General features: G+C 43.5%; 1 protein-coding gene across 1 annotated transcript in view; it reads left to right on the top strand.

The window, feature by feature from the left end:
• LOC126355170 (probable NADH dehydrogenase [ubiquinone] flavoprotein 2, mitochondrial) overlaps window positions 1–16,081 on the top strand; it is a 66,515-nt gene that overhangs the window by 29,405 nt on the left and 21,029 nt on the right. The window contains exon 3 of the mRNA XM_050005381.1: window positions 13,912–13,974. Coding sequence (XP_049861338.1) covers window positions 13,912–13,974 — 63 coding nt within the window. The remainder of the gene's footprint in view (window positions 1–13,911; window positions 13,975–16,081) is intronic.

Genomic DNA, 16,081 nt, shown 5'->3' with positions numbered 1-16,081 from the left:
AGATTCTGTAATGTCACTATGGCTGATTTAACAGGCAAATCATCACTGATCCCAAGGGAGGGGTTCTCTGACCTAAAAAAGCTCCATGTTACGTCACACGTGCTCCGCTACCGTAGTAGGCACTTCTTGTGTGTAGTACACGCCTGACCTATTGAAGGGAACCCTACAATATTGCACCCGCTAGTGGAGGATGATAAATTCATATCCAATACCATCATGAGTACTCTGAGCCTCTGGTTTAGACCTTCCATTCTGCTTCAAACCAGAGGACTGCAATCAACCCTGGGTACGATGCTACAAATAGACAGCTTAGCCTGCACCCCACGTGCATTGCTAGTTTCCTTCACCAAGTCAGCCAGCCATTGAAAGGTGCTGCATTCGTGCCGACATGTGCCACTACATGCAGCTGGTTGCACCCAGTGTGCTCAATAGCTGCCGGCAGGGCCTCTTTCACATCACGGATGAGGTCTCCCAGCAAACATACTGAATGCATACTGAAATTCTTTCCTTCACTGCCTGCTATCTCCCTGAGGAGCTCCATCACCTGCCTAACATTATAGGTCCCAATGACAAGCATACCCACATGACGAAGGTGATGTGGATTGCGAGGAGGGGGGGATGGGGGTGGTTGAGGTGAAGGGACAGAGGCAGGTGTAACTGTTGAGTGGAGGGTGTGAGGGCATTGGGCTAACAGAGATTAAGACCAGGTGGAATGCGGAAATGAAGAATGTATTGCAAGAAAAGCTGTTGCTGGGGGCAAAGAGATCCAGATGGCCCAGGTTGTGAAGCACCCAGTGAAATCAAACATTTTGTGCTCAGTTGCATGTTGTGCACTGGGTGGCCACAGTTTGGTGGTGGTCATTCATTACAAGAGACGTGTAGTTGGTTGCTGTACCCACATAAAAAGCTGTGTGGTGATTACAACAGAGTTGCAGTATGACATTGCTGCTTTCAGAGGTGGCCATTTTCTGCTGGAGTAGGATATGCCTGTGACAAGATTGGAGTTGGAAGTGCTGAATGATTGGATTGGCCAGGTCATGCCCCCGAGTCATCCACAGGACGTCGGGATTCACCAGGATGTTGTGTAGAGAAAGAGGCAATAGAAGAAAGTTGGTGTAGATAGTTCAGAAGAGAAAGCAAAACAGTTTACTGAAGGAGCAATACAGAGAATATTTAGTACATTAAAAGTTAATCTCACACCCCTGTATAAAATAAGGAAGATAATGTTGTTGTTGTTGTTCTTGTTCTGGTCTTCAGTCCTGAGACTGGTTTGATGCAGCTCTCCATGCTACTCTATCCTGTGCAAGCTTCTTCATCTCCCAGTACCTACTACAACCTACATCCTTCTGAATCTGCTTGGTGTATTCATCTCTTGGTCTCCCTCTATGATTTTTAACCTCCACGCTGCCCTCCAATACTAAATTTGTCATCCCTTGATGCCTCAGAACATGTCCTACCAACCGATCCCTTCTTCTAGTCAAGTTGTGCCACAAACTTCTCTTCTCCCCAATCCTATTCAATACTTCCTCATTAGTTATGTAATCTACCCATCTAATCTTCAGCATTCTTCTGTAGCACCACATTTTGAAAGCTTCTATTCTCTTCTTGTCAAAACTATTTATCGTCCGTGTTTCACTTCCATACATGGCTACACCCCATAGAAATACTTTCAGGAACAACTTCCTGGCATTTAAATCTATACTCGACATTAACAAATTTCTCTTCTTCAGAAACACTTTCCTTGCCATTGCCAGTCTAAATTTTATATCCTCTCTACTTCGACCAAAATGAGTTATTTTGCTCCCCAAATAGCAAAACTCCTTTACTACTTTAAGTGTCTCGTTTCCTAATCTAATTCTCTCAGCATCACCCGACTTAATTCGACTACATTCCGTCATCCTCATTTTGCTTTTGTTATCTTATATCCTCCTCTTAAGACACTGTCCATTCTGTTCAACTGCTCTTCTAAGTCCTTTGCTGTCTCTGACAGAATTACGTCATCGGCGAGCCTAAAAGTTATTACTTCTCCATGGGTTTTAATACTTACTCCAAACTTTTCTTTTGTTTCCTTCACTGCTTGCTCAATATACAGATGGAATAACATTGGGGAGAGGCTACAACCCTGTCTCACTCCCTTCCCAACCACTGCTTCCCTTTCATGCCCCTCGACTCTTATAACTTCCATCTGGTTTCTATACAAATTGTAAATAGCCTTTCGCTCCCTGTATTTTACCCCTGCCACCTTCATAATTTGAAAGAGAGTATTCCAGTCAACATTGTCAAAAGCATTTCTCCAAGTCTACAAATGCTAGAGAAATAGGTTTGCCTTTCCTTAATCTATTTTCTAATATAAGTCGTAGGGTCAGTATTGCATCACGTGTTCCGATATTTTTACGGAATCCAAACTAATCTTACCCGAGGTCGGCTTCTACCAGTTTTTCCATTCGTCTGTAAAGAATTCGCGTTAGTATTTTGCAGACGTGACTTATTAAACTGATGGTTGAGTAATTTTCACATCTGTCAACGCCTGCTTTCTTTGGGATTGGAATCATTATATTTTTCTGTCTCATACATTTTGCTCACCAGAAGGTAGAGTTTTGTCAGGACTGGCTCTCCCAAGGCTGTCAGTAGTTTTAATGGAATGTTGTCTACTCCAGGGGCCTTGTCAACTCAGGTTTTGGAGTGCTGTCAAGCTCTTCATGCAGTATCATATCTCCCATTTCATCTTCATCCACTTCTTCCGTTTCCATAATATTGCCCTCAAGTAAATCGCCCTTGTATCGACCCCTCTATATACTCCTTCCACCTTTCTGCTTTCCCTTCTTTGCTTAGAACTGGGTTTCCATCTGAGATCTTTTATATTCATACAAGTGGTTCTCTTTTCTCCAAAGGTCTCTTTAATTTTCCTGTAGGCAGTATCTATCTTACCCCTAGTGAGATCAGCCTCTACATCCTTACATTTGTCCTCTAGCCATCCCTGCTTAGCCATTTTGCACTTCCTGTGAATCTCATTTTTGAGACGTTTGTATTCCTTTTTGCCTGCTTCATTTACTGCATTTTTATCACACAACCCTAAAAAGTAAAAGTTCATACGGGGTGGATAATATCTCCAATAACACACTAAAAAGTGTGGTCCTAAAATATGTAATTTTCTTAGTCACTTATGTAATGCATCATTAAATCAGTGTTTTTTCCTGGAAAGATTGAATTATGCCCTTGTTAGGCCTTTCTATAAAATGGGTGACTTCACAGATGTCAATAAGTATGACCAAGTGTCATTTCCACGTCAGTTACTAAAAATTTTAAGTAGGTAGTGTATTGAAGTGTTGTCACTCACCTATATAATATTGGGATACTTAGCCAATCACAATTTGGCCTTCAAAAGATCTATTTGACTGAGTCAACTATGTATGCATTTACTGAGCACCTAATAAAATCGTTGAATTATAAAATAATCAGTTTCTGATCTTCTGTGGCTTATCAAAGCGATTTGATTGTGTGTCTTAGTATCCTATTAGTTTCTATGGAGTACATACTTCAGCAAATGTCTGGTTTGGTTCTTATTTAAGAAACAGAATGCAGGAAGTTACTTTAGGCTGTTCAAGTAACACAAAGAGGGCATCACATCATTGCCATGCAGACCAATTCCAATGAGACACTGGGTTTGAACATTGGCGTACTATTGTTCTTGTTTTATGTTAGTGATCTGCCATTTTATTTGCATCAGGGGCCAGAATTACTTCTGTTTGCACATGATACAAGGATAGTTGTGAAGCCAAGCAAAGAAGTTAATAATGTTTTTGTGAAAATTACTGAATTGTTTTGCACAAATGGGGTGGCTTTAAACTTTGAAGAAAAAAAATGCAGTTCATCCAGTTTTGTGCTCTCAAAAATATCCCACCTCTGATTAACCTAATATACCAGCCATAAATAATAAATGAGTAGAAAAATGTAAGCTTTTGTGTGTGCATATTGATGAAAACATAAATTGGAAAAACCATGTAGTAGACCTGCTAAAACCTTTAGATTCAGCAACTTTTGCCGTAAGAGTAATTGTCAACATTGGGAATGTAAGAGTCAATAAGTTAACATATTTTGCATAAAAGTATACATTGCACAAAAGAAAGTTATTAGAGGTGTGTGATATTGAAAGACGTAAATCTTGCAAGTATTTCTTTAAGCAGCCGGGAATATTAACCACAGTGTCACAGTAAAAGTTTGATAGTAACAGAGATATTCACAATTACACCAAAAGGAAACATTATCTGCACTTTCTTTAATGAATGTAAATTTGACACAGAAAGGGGTGAAATATGCAGTTGTAATCTTTTTGGCGATCTGCCTATGAAAGCGAAATGTCTGACACATAGCAAAAGTGTTTCTTAGTGTAGATTAAAGATGTTTTTCCTTAACAATTCCCTCTACACCATACAAGTAGTCTTGAGTACAGTCATATTTAAGGAAAAAACTGCAAATAGCCATATAGATATTACTTTTACATTTTTAGTTATACATCAATGTTCTGTTTATTCTGTTGACAAACATCATAATGTCTACCATGAGTTTGATCTGTGGAACAAGTAATTTACTTTAGATGGTTTAACATTCATCTCTCAAGTGTGCATTCGGATTGATTGATTGTTTGTAGAAGGAATTTTCAATGGCATACTGTGTCATTATCATGAGGCTACTCATGCTGGACCAGCAGGTGATATGTGTGTGTGTGTGTGTGTGTGTGTGTGTGTGTGTGTGTGTGTGTGTGTGTGTGTGTGTGTGTGTGTGTGTGTGTGTGTGCACGTGTACACCTGTCCTTTTTTCCCCCTAAGGGAAGTCTTTCCGCTCCCGGGATTGGAATGACTCCTTACCCTCTCCCTTAAAACCCACATCCTTTCATCTTTCCCTCTCCTTCCCTCTTTCCTGAAGAAGCAACCGTTGGTTGCGAAAGCTTGAATTTTGTGTGTTTTATGTATTGTGCCTGTCTACCGGCACTTTCCAGAAACTTCAACATGGGAAAAATATATTAAAAACAAAGATTCCAAGACTTACCAAGCGGGAAAGTGCCGGCAGACAGGCACAATGAACAAAACACACACACACACAGAATTAATAGCTTTAGCAACCGATGGTTGCTTCTTCAGGAAGGAGAGGGAAAGACGAAAGGATGTGGGTTTTAAGGGAGAGGGTAAGGAGTCATTCCAATCCCGGGAGCGGAAAGACTTCCCTTAGGGGAAAAAAAGGACAGGTGTACACTCGCGCACGCACACACACACATCCATCCGCACATACACACACAAGCAGACATATTTAAAGGCAAAGAGTAAGGGCAGAGATGTCAGTCGAGGCGGAAGTACAGAGGCAAAGTTGTTGTTAAGACAGGTGAGGTATGAGCGGCGGCAACTTGAAATTAGCGGAGGTTGAGGCCTGGCGGATGTCGAGAAGAGAGGATATACTGAAGGGCGAGTTCCCATCTCCGGAGTTCGGATAGGTTGGTGTTGGTGGGAAGTATCCAGATAACTCTGACGGTGTAACACTGTGCCAAGATGTGCTGGCCGTGCATCAAGGCATGTTTAGCCACAGGGTGATCCTCATTACCAACAAACACTGTCTGCCTGTGGCCATTCATGCGAATGGACAGTTTGTTGCTGGTCATTCCCACATAGAAAGCGTCACAGTGCAGGCAGGTCAGTTGGTAAATCACGTGGGTGCTTTCACATGTGGCTCTCCCTTTGATCGTGTACACCTTTCGGGTTACAGGACTGGAGTAGGTGGTGGTGGTGGGAGGGTGCATAGGACAGGTTTTACACCGGGGGCGGTTGCAAGGGTAGGAGCCAGAGGGTAGGGAAGGTGGTTTGGGGATTTCATAGGGATGAACCAAGAGGTTACGAAGGTTAGGTGGACGGCGGAAAGACACTCTTGGTGGAATGGGGAGGATTTCATGAAGGATGGATCTCATTTCGGGGCAGGATTTTAGGAAGTCGTATCCCTGCTGGAGAGCCACATTCAAGGTCTGATCCAGTCCCGGGAAGTATTCTGTCACAAGTGGGGCACTTTTGGGGTTCTTCTGTGATAGGTTCTGGGTTTGAGGGGATGAGGAAGTGGCTCTGGTTATCTGCTTCTGTACCAGGTTGGGAGGGTAGTTGCGGGATGTGAAAGCTGTTTTCAGGTTGTTGGTGTAATGGTCGAGGGATTCAGGACTGGAGCTGATTCGTTTGCCACGAAGGCCTAGGCTGTAGGGAAGGGACCGTTTGATATGGAATGGGTGGCAGCTGTCATAATGGAGGTACTGTTGCTTGTTGGTGGGTTTGATGTGGACGGATGTGTGCAGCTGGCCATTGGACAGATGGAGGTCAGCGTCTAGGAAAGTGGCATGGGATTTGGAGTAGGACCAGGTGAATCTGATGGAACCAAAGGAGTTGAGGTTGGAGAGGAAATTCTGGAGTTGTTCTTCACTGTGAGTCCAGGTCATGAAGATGTCATCAATAAATCTGTACCAAACTTTGGGTTGGCAGGCTTGGGTAACCAAGAAGGCTTCCTCTAAGCGACCCATAAATAGGTTGGCATACGAGGGGGCCATCCTGGTACCCATGGCTGTTCCCTTTAATTGTTGGTATGTCTGGCCTTCAAAAGTGAAGAAGTTGTGGGTCAGGATGAAGCTGGCTAAGGTGACGAGGAAAGAGGTTTTAGGTAGGGTGGCAGGTGATCGGCGTGAAAGGAAGTGCTCCATTGCAGCGAGGCCCTGGACATGCGGGATATTTGTGTATAGGGAAGTGGCATCAATGGTTACAAGGATGGTTTCCGGGGGTAACAGACTGGGTATGGATTCCAGGCGTTCGAGAAAGTGGTTGGTGTCTTTGATGAAGGATGGGAGACTGCATGTAATGGGTTGAAGTGTTGATCTATGTAGGCAGAGATACGTTCTGTGGGGGCTTGGTAACCAGCTACAATGGGGCGGCCAGGATGTTTGGGTTTGTGAATTTTAGGAAGTAGGTAGAAGGTAGAAGGTAGGAGTGCGAGGTGTCGGTGGGGTGAGGAGTTTGATGGAGTCAAGTGAAAGGTTTTGTAGGGGGCCTAAGGTTCTGAGGATTCCTTGAAGCTCCGCCTGGACATCAGGAATGGGATTACCTCGGCAAACTTTGTATGTAGAGTTGTCTGAAAGCTGACGCAGTCCCTCAGCCACATACTCCCGACGTTCAAGTCCCACGGTCGTGGAACCCTTGTCACCTGACTCCATCAAACTCCTCACCCCACCGACACCTCGCACTCCTACCTTCTACCTACTTCCTAAAATTGACAAACCCAAACATCCTGGCCGCCCCATTGTAGCTGGTTACCAAGCCCCCACAGAACGTATCTCTGCCTACGTAGATCAACACCTTCAACCCATTACATGCAGTCTCCCATCCTTCATCAAAGACACCAACCACTCTCTCGAACGCCTGGAATCCGTACCCAGTCTGTTACCCCCGGAAACCATCCTTGTAACCATTGATGCCACTTCCCTATACACAAATATCCCGCATGTCCAGGGCCTCGCTGCAATGGAGCACTTCCTTTCACGCCGATCACCTGCCACCCTACCTAAAACCTCTTTCCTCGTCACCTTAGCCAGCTTCATCCTGACCCACAACTTCTTCACTTTTGAAGGCCAGACATACCAACAATTAAAGGGAACAGCCATGGGTACCAGGATGGCCCCCTCGTATGCCAACCCATTTATGGGTCGCTTAGAGGAAGCCTTCTTGGTTACCCAAGCCTGCCAACCCAAAGTTTGGTACAGATTTATTGATGACATCTTCATGATCTGAACTCACAGTGAAGAACAACTCCAGAATTTCCTCTCCAACCTCAACTCCTTTGGTTCCATCAGATTCACCTGGTCCTACTCCAAATCCCATGCCACTTTCCTAGACGTTGACCTCCATCTGTCCAATGGCCAGCTGCACACATCCGTCCACATCAAACCCACCAACAAGCAACAGTACCTCCATTATGACAGCTGCCACCCATTCCATATCAAACGGTCCCTTCCCTACAGCCTAGGCCTTCGTGGCAAACGAATCTGCTCCAGTCCTGAATCCCTCGACCATTACACCAACAACCTGAAAACAGCTTTCACATCCTGCAACTACCCAACCAACCTGGTACAGAAGCAGATAACCAGAGCCACTTCCTCATCCCCTCAAACCCAGAACCTCTCACAGAAGAACCCCAAAAGTGCCCCACTTGTGACAGGATACTTCCCGGGACTGGATCAGACTCTGAATGTGGCTCTCCAGCAGGGATACGACTTCCTAAAATCCTGCCCCGAAATGAGATCCATCCTTCATGAAATCCTCCCCACTCCACCAAGAGTGTCTTTCCGCCGTCCACCTAACCTTCGTAACCTCTTGGTTCATCCCTATGAAATCCCCAAACCACCTTCCCTACCCTCTGGCTCCTACCCATGCAACCGCCCCCGGTGTAAAACCTGTTCTATGCACCCTCCCACCACCACCTACTCCAGTCCTGTAACCCGGAAGGTGTACACGATCAAAGGGAGAGCCACATGTGAAAGCACCCACGTGATTTACCAACTGACCTGCCTGCACTGTGACGCTTTCTATGTGGGAATGACCAGCAACAAACTGTCCATTCGCATGAATGGCCACAGGCAGACAGTGTTTGTTGGTAATGAGGATCACCCTGTGGCTAAACATGCCTTGATGCACGGCCAGCACATCTTGGCACAGTGTTACACCGTCCGAGTTATCTGGATACTTCCCACCAACACCAACCTATCCGAACTCCGGAGATGGGAACTCGCCCTTCAGTATATCCTCTCTTCTCGATATCCACCAGGCCTCAACCTCCGCTAATTTCAAGTTGCCGCCGCTCATACCTCACCTGTCTTTCAACAACTTCTTTGCCTCTGTACTTCCGCCTCGACTGACATCTCTGCCCTTACTCCTTGCCTTTAAATATGTCTGCTTGTGTCTGTGTATGTGCGGATGGATATGTGTGTGTGTGTGTGTGTGTGTGTGTGTGTGTGTGTGTGTGTGTGTGTGTGTGTGCGTGTGTGTGTGTGCGCGCGCGCGAGTGTACACCTGTCCTTTTTTTCCCCTAAGGGAAGTCTTTCTGCTCCCGAGATTGGAATGACTCCTTACCCTCTCCCTTAAAACCCACATCCTTTCATTTTTCCCTCTCCTTCCCTCTTTCCTGACGAAGCAACTGCCAGTTGCAAAAGCTCGTAATTCTGTGTGTGTGTGTGTGTGTGTGTGTGTGTGTGTGTGTGTGTGTGTGTGTGTGTGTTTGTGTTTGTGTGTTTTGTTCATGTGCCTGTCTGCCGGCGCTTTCCCACTTGGTAAGTCTTGGAATCTTTGTTTTTAATATATTTTTCCCATGTGGAAGTTTCTTTCTATTTTATTTACATCATATATATATATATATATATATATATATATATATATATATATATATATATATATAAAACAGAAAGAAACTTCCACATGGGAAAAATATATTAAAAACAAAGATTCCAAGACTTACCAAGCGGGAAAGCGCCGGCAGACAGACACATGAACAAAACACACAAACACACACACAGAATTACGAGCTTTCGCAACTGGCAGTTGCTTCGTCAGGAAAGAGGGAAGGAGAGGGAAAAATGAAAGGATGTGGGTTTTAAGGGGGAGGGTGTAAGGAGTCATTCCAATCCCGGGAGCGGAAAGACTTCCCTTAGGGGAAAAAAAGGACAGGTGTACACTCGCACACACACACAGCTGTGTATGTGCGGATGGATATGTGTGTGTGTGTGTGTGTGTGTGTGTGTGTGCGCGAGTGTACACCTGTCCTTTTTTTCCCCTAAGGGAAGTCTTTCCGCTCCCGGGATTGGAATGACTCCTTACACCCTCCCCCTTAAAACCCACATCCTTTCATTTTTCCCTCTCCTTCCCTCTTTCCTGACGAAGCAACTGCCAGTTGCGAAAGCTCGTAATTCTGTGTGTGTGTTTGTGTGTTTTGTTCATGTGTCTGTCTGCCGGCGCTTTCCCGCTTGGTAAGTCTTGGAATCTTTGTTTTTAATATATATATATATATATATATATATATATATATATATATATATATATATATATATATATATATATATATGTGTGCTCAGCATATTCCCTGGGAAAACAAAACATACAAATTCAACATAACTTTACACACACACACACAATTTGTTGTCTCTCTCCCCCCCCCCCCCCCCTCCCCAGCCCTCCACTAACCCCGGTATGGACTACATGATGCGCCGGCTGCACTGGTGGGGATAGCTCATGCTCAGGAATAGAGTGGAGGTCCTGATGACAGATTGTTACACCATCAAACATTCATTCTTCTGTGATCAGTCAATCTATTGCATGCTCAAGAGACTTTCAAGGAACTTATTAGGGAAACCTATGAAACACATTACTTTCCTCTACAGGTAGGGAATGCTACAGCAAGTCAAGAAGCTTGATAAGCTCCGAAATAAGAAACAATGCCTTCTGAGAGCCCATACCTTTCTGTAAGGTGCCATGACATCCACGTTGTGCCAAGGTTTGTGAAGCTTGTACATCATATCCAGACACTAGCAGTGAACCGAATTAACAGAAGAGCCAATCTGGCTCTTGTGCAGTAATCGGTCAGACACACATGCCACCAGCTTGACTCCATAGGACGCAAACTCTTTGCCATACATCTAGAATTGGCATCCTTGGTCATCCCCATTACCTGCGAGTCAGTTGAATGTTCATTGTGGGCACAACAAAATGCACCTAGTGGGGTGCCGCAGCGGTTAGCACATTGGACTCTCATTTGGGAGGATGGCAGTTCAAACCCGTCTCCGGACATCCAGATTTGGTTTTCCATGATTTCCCTGAATTGTTTCAGGCAAATGCTGGGATGGTTTCTTTGAAAGATCATGGCCGATTTACTTCCCAATCCTTTCCTAATCCGAGCTTGTGCATCATCTCTAATGACCTCATTGTCGACGGGATGTTAAACGCTGATCACCTCCTCCTCCTCCTCCTCCTCCTCCTACAACAACAACAAAACGCATCTGTGCAGTCTTCAAAATTCAACTGGCTAGCATCAAAATAGCCAAAACAACAGACTAGACAAACCACTATGAATCTTACAGAGAAAGCAATCAATTAAAATGTTTTGTCTGTCCTTGAGAAATGCTAAAACTTTTCTTCAATACCAACAGCACTATCTGTCACAAAAATCATCAGTGGAGTGGAACAATATGGCAGAGGAGATATGGTAGTAGTCTTGCCGTACTCTCGCCAGATTCACACCACCAAGGCATGACATGTCCAGTTGGGAAAGAGTGCACTGCATTCTCTGCATTACAATCCAGGCATTGCCATCCACCCAGTGGATCAGAGGACCATAATCATCTTAGTAATACTTGCAGAATACAAAGAGAAAATGTCCAAATTCCTGGGTAATGTGGCTTATAAGATAACAATGAGAACAACAACAACAACTTGCCAGAAGCAGTGCAAGATGACTGAACTTCTTTGAACAGCTTTTACAGGAGAGAGAGCAAAATGGTGTAGGATTCCAAAGGTACACAAAGAGGGCACACCTCTGATACCAGTTGTGACTACAATAGGAGGACCAACGTACCAGCTTGGAAAAAACTTGATATTAGTTTTGAGACTTTTGGTTGACAAATGTGAGTGCCAAGTCAAGAACTCAGCTCAGTTTGTGGAGTATTTACGGGAACTCGCATTGGCCAGTTCAAATCTTGTGGTCAGTTTCAACATTGTATCACTTTTTACCAGAGTTCCACTAAAGGAGTTATTAGAACTTACTGAAAAGAAATTTGGGCCTTCATTCACCAAACTTTTCAATTTTGTGCTCCCATCCACGCATTTTCTTTTTGGAGATTACTATGAAGAGATGATAGCGTGTCTATGGGTAGTCCTCTGTCACCTGTGGTGGCCATTACATATGCTGACGACTTTGAGGACAAAACACTAGACTCAGCACCATTAAAACTGAGTCTTTTACAGATATGTTGATGATATGTTCACCATTTGGCTTCACTAGGGAGATGAGCTTCAAGTTTTCTTGCAGCATTTTAAGTCTATCCACAACCAAATTTATCATATTGAGGGTTGAGCAAAATGGTCAGCTGCCATTCATGGCTGTTCAGGAATGGCAAAAACCGGATGGAACGCATACCTCTAGCTGTCATCACCCTTCACAAAGGGAAGGAGTGCTAAGCATGGTGGTCCACAGAGCTTATGTAATTTCTGACAAAGAAAGGCTAAAACTGAAACTGGGCCATCTCAGGGTCATGTTCCAGAAAAACAGCTACAGCAACCACCAGATTTGATGTGCCTTCAAACAAAACGCTGCACTACAGCCAACACCTGATGATCAGCCAAAAAAGATAGCCTACATTCCATACACAGGTAATGTATCTGGAAAAATCTATAGAATTTTGACAACAAAATATTAAATGTATGTACCTTATGCCGGTAAAGACCAATCCCTTTTAGCAAAAGTAAACGATGATCTAGGACTCCAGAAATCTGGAGTGTGTTACGTATCAGGTGAGTGCAGGAATGCATAGATTGAACTATTCACACAATTTAAGAAAGTTCTATGGAACACAAATGACACATCAATATCCAGTAGACCACAAAATCAGCAATTTCTGAACATTGGCTTGAAACCAACTACAAAAGTCAAATATGAAGATACAAAATTCTTCCCAGTACTGGGACTGTGTATACAAGGAGGCTATCAAAATCCAGCTACATGAGAACCTCGTCAACAAGGAGAGTGAATTTCAGTTTAGTCAAGAGTGGGCTCCAGCACAGAAAATTCTCTAAATGCAGTGGAATTGGAACACTGAGCATAGCAAAGGTGGAGTGCAGACTGAGGAGTGCCACTCAATTCTGGAGCACAAGTGATCTCCACGACAGCAGCTGGCACATTGTGCAGCCCATACACAGGGTTAGTGGAAGGGGGAGACGACCGGTATATATATCGCACCTGCTAGTCCACGATGTCAGTCTGCAGGAATTACCTAATCATGATGATGACGACATGTTACACCATCAAACATTTGTTCTACATTAATCAATCAATCTGGCCACATGCTCAAGAGACTTTAAAGTTCTGTTGTGTGTGCCAACTCAAAAGACTATGCGGCTGAGGCTTTTCACTGACCTTTTAATTATTTGCTTCATTAGTTACTGCCAAACACGTTATTCGCAAGAAAACAATATTACAGTAAAATGAAAAATTTATTATACCCAATTGTTGAACATAACACAGAATGAAATCATGCAGTCAGCTGATATTCATATATACTCTGTAAATTCGTGAGTGAGTGCAAGAGCATAAAATGATTTGAGGTACAGTAATAAAGAGTAACAAAAAGTATTTACTTTTTGCCATTTTGATTATGCTGCATATACTTGCAATTAGTTCAATAGTATGTACATATATTTCACAAAAGAGTTTATTCACATTTACAGTGTTGTTCAAATACATTGTTAGGTAGGGGGAGGCATGCAGAGTTATTAATAATGAACCCCTGTCCTAAACTCAAGAGTAATAATCAGTATCAGTCAGAATTGCAAAATTAACCTTCACATAAATAAATCTGAAGAGCACTTTCATATCAGTGAATTACCTTAATGACTCTTTGTTCACACACACAGTTCCTGCTGCGCAAAGTTAGGTCAAGAGGTTCCTTCAGTATACTATCTATTCAGTTTATTCAAGGAGCATATGTTAAGATTATACTCTTAAGAATTTGTCAAATTAGCACTTAGTGTCAGTTCCATTTTTTGTCACTTTATGTACCCATTACCTAGATTTTAATTGTGAAGAAAACTTTGTAACACGGACACAGCATGCATTAATATTGCTTTTATTTTTCAGCACAGGGATTCCAAAGAAAACAACCCAGATATTCCATTTGAATTTAATGAAGCAAATAAGAAGGTAAGGCTGCAAAAAGCAATGGATTTTGTGACAATTGATATGCGTATGCTAATTGAAAGTCCTTGGTGGAACATAACTCTAATCTGTAGGGCAAATTCCTGGCTGACAATTTAACTCACTCATAGGGCATCAGTTCTGGCTTCTCACACTTCGTTACCCTGTTTTACACCATATATCTTCGGTAATTTATGTTTGGTCCCAGCAGCTGGGTTTGACCTCCACCTTTTTCAAAACTTTATACTGACTTCAGCCATGTGGAGATCACCTATAGTAGCTAGTCAGGTACCTGTATACAGTGGTAGCCCTCCTGACCACAGAGGAATCTTACTGTTGATGCCCGAGCTGTCATCTCCCTGCACATGCCAAGGAGTATGCGCCTGCCCATTTGAGGGCACTGGCACTCCAAGTCCAGACCATCAGGCCAGGTGGCCTTTGCTTTGAATGGGTGATGCTCATGAGAGAAGCCCTCATTTGGAGCAGGTGACATCAGCTGCAGCTACTTGTTATCATGAAATGACCAGAGTTATCAGCAGGTGGTGGGGGGACTTGGCAGTTTCTTCAGACAGACCGCAATTATTGTCAATTGTTATGACACTAGGAACTTCTCCTCCTTGGCTGCGCAATGGCAGGAAAACAAAACCTAGTGACTTTGTCCCCTCAGTTCCTGGATGCATCCAAACAGGTGATGGGTCCTTTCTCTCTGTTAAACCAATGGGATTTTCTTCTTCTTTTTTTAGCATTGGGAACTTATTCAATTAATCCTCTTTCCTTAGCAAATTCCATCTTAAGATTTCAAATCCTACCCAGTCTGTGATGTTACTCTTGTAAACAACACCATGATGTATCTGTTATCATCACAGCCCATAAGAATCTCAACATGGTAGAGGAATTAATTTTTCACGAGGACCTAACACTAGACAGATGAACTACAGACAGTGTGTTGAGGTTTTTCCCTTCATACATCGTACGAGTCAAGCCTCACAAGACAACAGAATAGACACCAGCCCATTCAGTCTCAATTTTGAGTGGGATTCATGCGCAAAAAAAGGTGAAAATGGTATGCTACCACTGTGATGTGAAGCAGTATTTCCCACCCCCGATGCGGTGTTTAAAACGCTAGCACTTTGGATGTATGTCTTTCCTGTGTACATATGACCCGATCTGTGGAGGCTATGGTTGGCCATTTCACAAAAATTCACTGTTTGTGCTCCTGTCTGTCTGTGGCAATTGCATGAATGATCATCCTCCCCAATACCTGAAGTGTGCTAACAAACTCCAAGAACACGAAATCCAGGAACTGAAGGTCACTGATTGTCTCTCATATTTTGAAGCCAAGAAAAAATACTCATTGATATTAACCTTTGCCGCCACCGTGGACAGGTCTTCAGCAGTAGATGGTGAATTTAATCAGTCAGTGTTGACATCTGGTAGTTGCATGAATAAACCTGACTGTGGGGGTGATACTCTTCCCACTTGTGGCTCCTGCAGCACCATCTTTAGGAACTAATTCAAGCATCCAGCTGGAGAAGCAGCTTTTTCATTCAGGAACCTTCTCTCTGGAAATCAACAGATCAGAGAGCTGTCACCAGCTAATGACTGAAGGAGACACAGGCTGTGGGTCCCAGGGCTGCCCACTCTTTTTCTGTTCCTACATCCACATCAAGAATTCTGACTGTTAAAATTTGTGGAGCAGGAGAAGATATCTTGGGGAAAGATTACTCCAGTGACCCTGGAGGTGGCAGTTTCCACTGCACTATCTAACTCATAACTAGTGCTCATTGATGATATTCCACCTCCACTGATGACTGTGATCATGGGGTGTAAACTGTTCCCCTGGCCCCTTCATGCCGTATCAGTAAATGTGATGATCCAGTAGAACTACTGGAACTGCGACATCTAATTGTTCTGCAATCAATGTTGCTCTCAAAGAAACACACTTCAGTGGTGACCATTTCCCATCTACCATCTGTTCACGGTTACTGTGCACTCTGTCAGAACCATGCTGACGTGTAAAGCATTTGGAAAGGTCTGTACATTGATTGGCACATGTCTGTCACAGGGTGGATTCCTCTCCATATCACACTGGAAGCAATAGGTGTGTGTGTGT

The sequence above is a fragment of the Schistocerca gregaria genome, chromosome 3 (assembly GCF_023897955.1).
Source record: "Schistocerca gregaria isolate iqSchGreg1 chromosome 3, iqSchGreg1.2, whole genome shotgun sequence".
Classification (NCBI taxonomy): domain Eukaryota; kingdom Metazoa; phylum Arthropoda; class Insecta; order Orthoptera; family Acrididae; genus Schistocerca; species Schistocerca gregaria.
Note: the sequence above shows the minus strand (reverse complement) of the source record. Positions and strands in the feature narration are given on the sequence as shown.